This window comes from Rhagoletis pomonella, unplaced genomic scaffold, assembly GCF_013731165.1.
Source record: "Rhagoletis pomonella isolate Grant_MI unplaced genomic scaffold, Rhpom_1.0 Rhpom_scaffold_00006, whole genome shotgun sequence".
Classification (NCBI taxonomy): Eukaryota; Metazoa; Arthropoda; class Insecta; order Diptera; family Tephritidae; genus Rhagoletis; species Rhagoletis pomonella.
Genome location: NW_023458560.1, coordinates 53,996,059 through 54,000,874, shown reverse-complemented (window position 1 = coordinate 54,000,874; position 4,816 = coordinate 53,996,059). Strand labels below are relative to the sequence as shown.

General features: G+C 34.7%; 1 protein-coding gene across 1 annotated transcript; it reads right to left on the bottom strand.

Annotated features, from left to right (window-relative positions):
- Window positions 1–365: 365 nt before the first annotated feature.
- On the bottom strand, window positions 366–1,415 carry LOC118740966 (rutC family protein UK114-like). The gene is made up of 3 exons (XM_036472743.1): window positions 1,196–1,415; window positions 729–958; window positions 366–621 (listed from the first exon to the last, which is right to left on the bottom strand). Exons 1-3 carry the CDS (start codon window positions 1,258–1,260, stop codon window positions 551–553), a joined length of 366 nt encoding a protein of 121 aa, XP_036328636.1. The 5' UTR covers window positions 1,261–1,415; the 3' UTR covers window positions 366–550.
- Between the last annotated feature and the right edge of the window lie 3,401 nt (window positions 1,416–4,816).

Genomic DNA, 4,816 nt, shown 5'->3' with positions numbered 1-4,816 from the left:
TCCTGGAAAGCGCCAAACGCCTGAAAAGCTTGTTGTGGAGTTGTACTATTAGGGCTGAACTGTAGTGGCAAAATACTTGAAGGGGTTCCTCAGGGTAAGTGGCCAGTGGGCTTATATACTCTCTATTATCGGAATTACTATAAAGGGTGCGGTATAGGGCTAGCGTTGGCTTTTGTGCTTCTTCACCTGTTAAGATTCCTGTTAGAATTCTTTGCTTGGGAGGCTGGTAACTTTCTCACATCATTTCTTATTGTATACTCCCAGTAACTTCATTACCTGTCGCTACATATAACAAATTGTTTACGCTAAATATTTTCATCAATTCTACTACAACAGGGTACTAACTGCTGATAAGCTATGTCTTGTTTTTTTACAACCAATATGATTCTAGTCACTTACTTGACAATTAGCCGACAATAAACGATTATTCAATATTGATTAGGTTAAAAAAAACAACAATAACAAATGCAAAAAATAAAAACCAATACCATGTAAGCCACTCACCTTTCTTGTAAACCTCATTGACCGCACCAAAGTCATTCAGATTCTACTACAACAGGGTACTAACTGCTGATAAGCTATGTCTTGTTTTTTTTACAACCAATATAATTCTAGTCACCACTTGACAATTAGCCGACAATTAACGATTATTCAATATTGATTAGGTTAAAAAAAAACAACAATAACAAATGCAAAAAATAAAAACCAATACCATGTAAGCCACTCACCTTTCTTGTAAACCTCATTGACCGCACCAAAGTCATTCAGATCCTTTACATAAATTGTATTTTTGATCACTTTGTCAACGCCAGAGCCGGCGGCCTCCAGAGTGGCAACCAAGTTTTTCAAGGCCGCCTCGGTTTGCTGCTCTACACCGCCAGGCACCAGTTTAATGGTGTCTTTGTCCAAGCCCAAACAGCCGGATACATAGACAGTACGATCAGCAACGACAGCTTGACTGGAATATAAAAATGCATACATACATTTACTTATATATATATATATAGAATACTATACATAAATACACAAGGAAAGGCGTGCTTGTGTAGCATAAAAACTGAATGCTAGTTGGTGGCCAATGCTGGTGTGGAAGACTAATAATTTTAATGGCTTATTTTGACAAGTGTCAATTTATTCTTAATGCTCGCTTGTAGTTCTATACGCTGCTTTTTTTTATAAAATCATATTTGCATACCTATATGGCGCTACTGGTTTGGCCGCATTGTCGGTGCTAATCAATTTCCTCACAATTGTGGACATTTTTTTACAGCTGTGCTCTTTTTTTTAGTAGAAAACTTCGAGATTTTGTGTTCTGTACTTGTCAAACGTTGAGTACTGACTAAATAAGCAACTGACACTGGCACTCAATTGCAAGCTCGCGCTGCTGTAAATAGCTGATGATCAAGAGCAATAAGCAATAAAAAACGAAGTGAGCTGATATGAGCGGCTTTGGGAAGCACTTGTCTCCATGAACGCGCTAATTTTGTTATTGCAAGCCAATGTTGCCATTGTTTTTTTACTCTAAGTTTCTGGAAAAAAACTGAAACGAAGACTAAACAAAAATTGCTTTTATAAAACGGAACATTTAAATCGCATTTTGTTTTAGTAAAATACATTTTCATAATTTTTCTAAGTCGCTTTGTTTTTTTTTTTGAACATTTAATTCGATACCTCAAATTTATTACCTCCCGAAGCATTTTTTAAAGAAATTCTTAGCTCTTAAAATACCAACGAGTGCTGGAATTTCTAGTTTACTTCTTGTTTCATTCAAATTTATATGGGAATATATACTTTCCACATTTTCTGTGGCAGCTGGAATGCAAAGGACAGCTGAAACCATTTCTTTGAAATAAGAAAACGCTGCCGAGTGGTTCAAAACTGGAATTAACTGTTCGTAATTCACTGCAGCCTGCCTTCATTTTTAAACCAATTTGATTATTATTTTTTTTTATGATAGCTTAAAAAACTAGCAAAGGACCAGTTGAGCTCGATTTTGAAATTTTTAATTTTTATATAAAATTTTTTAGTGCAAAGGGCAGAAAAAGTGGCAACTTTGAAGACAATAGATTCTCCTGCTCCCGTTAATGAATGTTACATTATAAAAATCACTTCAAAAAAATTATAGGGTTTCCCCAAAACGAAAAATATTTCACAACAAAAATTTTAAATATTATTAAAAAAAAGTGTCAAACTTTCATCACAATTTAAATTTTTTAATTTTTAGAAAAATTTTAAGTATGCAGTTTTATTATCATTAAATTAATTAGATTATTAAGTATAATTTTTCTTCGCTAACATTTCGAGCATATCTATCATGTAGCTTATATTCTTGTTATATATACCCACTATTATACGCTAAATTTTTCTAAAAACTCAAAACAAAAATTTTAATTTTTGTAAACTTTTTTTTATAAATTTTAAAATTTTTGTTGTGAATTTTTTTTCATGTGGAGGGAACGCTACAATTGTTTTCAATTAGTTTTTGTTATATAACATTTATTAACTGGAACTGGAGAATCGAGTTTTTCAAAACTCGGGATCAACTGGGCAAATCAAATTGATTGAAAAATTAGCGTGCCAGTGAATTATGAATAATAAATTCCAATTTGGAACCACTGCGCTCTGCTCCCTCCATCGTCCTCTTTTACTTAAAAAATTTAATTACAAAGAAAAACGAAAGAGAAATTTTAATTTATTCGTTAAAATCGGAAATTACAAAAAAAAAAATGTGCTGATCTAAAAAGCTGTAATTTACAGTTAAAACTGTGAATCTGGCAACATTGTTGCAAGCATATGTTTTCAGTTGGTACATATGTATGTATGTATGCAGTGTTGCCGTTGGGCGACTAAAGCGGGAATTAGACCCTTTTTAAGAGCCAATACCCTTTTACCAGACTTTTTCAAAAATTTTGATTTTTTTACCCTTTTCCAAAATTATGTGCGACTTTTGCCCCTTCTCAGATATATTTTTAGGAAATGTTAACAGAGCCATGCTACTCAAAAATATTTCCTACTGTAAGTACCAAAAAATTAATCGCTTAAAACTTTAAATGATCAAGTTCCAGATTTCTGTGTATGTTTGCGAATCTGTTTTGTGCAAAGCTTGTGGAGCTATTTTTCTATTTAAATTCAACAGCAGAACGTTCTAGCAGCGAAAAGAACTTTTATTACATGTAAATTTAATTTTGACTTTGGTTCTCAGATTTATTCTTTTACTAGTAAAGGAAAGCAAAAATAATATGGTGACCTTTTTTCATGAATGGCCCCTTTTTTGCAACTTTCTGAAAATTCTCAACGGCAACACTGTATGTTTGTATACATAGTTTCCACGATATTTCTCTTATATCTTTCCCTCGCTCTCTCTCTCTCTATTTGCCTTAAATTTGAATTTTTTTGTACTTAATTTCAATACTTAAGGTAATCAATTGTTCTCAGTTTATCAGCAGCACTCATTGATAGCACCCGCTGTATAATTATTTACATATGTATGTATATACATTAGGGTGATCCTTAAATGTAGAAAGCAAATTTTTATATCAGATTTTCTAAGCCTCAACTCCTATGTCGATGCTACTATAGTCGTATCAATATTTAATTTTTTTAGTCTCTATAGAGGAATCTGAACTTTGGCCCCTGTGCGACACGCCTTAACCGTCTCCAATCGGGACCAAAATTTGTATGTGATGTCTGTGACCGTGGTATTACCGTTTGAAGACTGAAAAAATCGCTCATTTGATTTTTTAAGGACCACCCTAATATACATATGTACCTATTTAAGTTCAATGTTCAGATGTTTTCATGCGTTCGAGTCCGTTAATTGCATTATTGCTATTTTTAATATTATCGCCATATGCAGAGATTCTCGAAAGTATAAATACAATAAATCAATTCGACATTTAAAAAGTAAGTACATACACACATACATACTATGTATAGGTTTCGCAACTGCCGCGAGGCTTTGTTCCGCAGTGCAGCTTCGAATCAGAACGTACGGCCACAGCAGTGTAGCGGCATCCTTATCAGGGCGAATAGACTACGTGACCTCGCATCTGAGTTTCGAAAGGTCTCTAGAAGCCACAATACGCAAGGTACATCTGCATAGGCGGTTCTAAAATTTACGAAGAAGTAGGGCATTGAACCGGAAATGCATAGGTCCTTTCAGATACCAGATCACTGCAGTATCTATCCAACTGAGGTCTCTGCAAGAACGAAAGCGACAGAGATATTATATGAAATTAACCCACCTAGCGAGCTATAAACATTTACATACATAGATAGTCAGGCGGTGATTAAGCCTCTACTTTCAAATAAAACCAATTCGATTACCCCGCAGACTGTAAGGAGGCTAGCAGTTTCTAAAACCGTCCACCTATATTGGGTCCCAGGACACACAAATTATGTGTATTTCATTCTATAGGAAATTTACTGATTTTATACTATGACGACACAAATTATGTGTATTCCATTCTATAGGAAATTTACTGATTTTATACTATGACGAAGAGGCATAGCGCCGAGACTTTTGGTAGGATTGGTTGGCCAGTGTAACTATCACGAGGAAACTGTGGAGCATATAATTTGCGAGTGTCCATCCTTCAGCAGGCAAAGACCTGCGTTAACCGGCAAGGCAAATTCACCAAAGGAACGGCAATTTTCTTTAATATTGCGTGAAAGCACTGATTCATGGGGGGTAAATGTATCTGGCAACGCTATAGACGTTATACTTGCCTAGGTGGGACCTCTTATGGTCAGCCAGCATAACCTAACATACAAAATATATCATTACTTAGAGTACAACTCCACAACAAGCTTTTCA

Bases quoted from the DNA above. Each gene is read 5' to 3' on its own strand.
- LOC118740966 (XM_036472743.1), bottom strand. From the start codon at position 1,260: ATGTCCACAATTGTGAGGAAATTGATTAGCACCGACAATGCGGCCAAA. The intron at 959-1,195 runs GTATGCAAATAT...TTTATATTCCAG, and splicing joins AAACCAGTAGCGCCATATAG to TCAAGCTGTCGTTGCTGATC. The intron at 622-728 runs GTGAGTGGCTTA...CTAATTGTCAAG, and splicing joins CAATGAGGTTTACAAGAAAG to TGGTGACTAGAATTATATTG.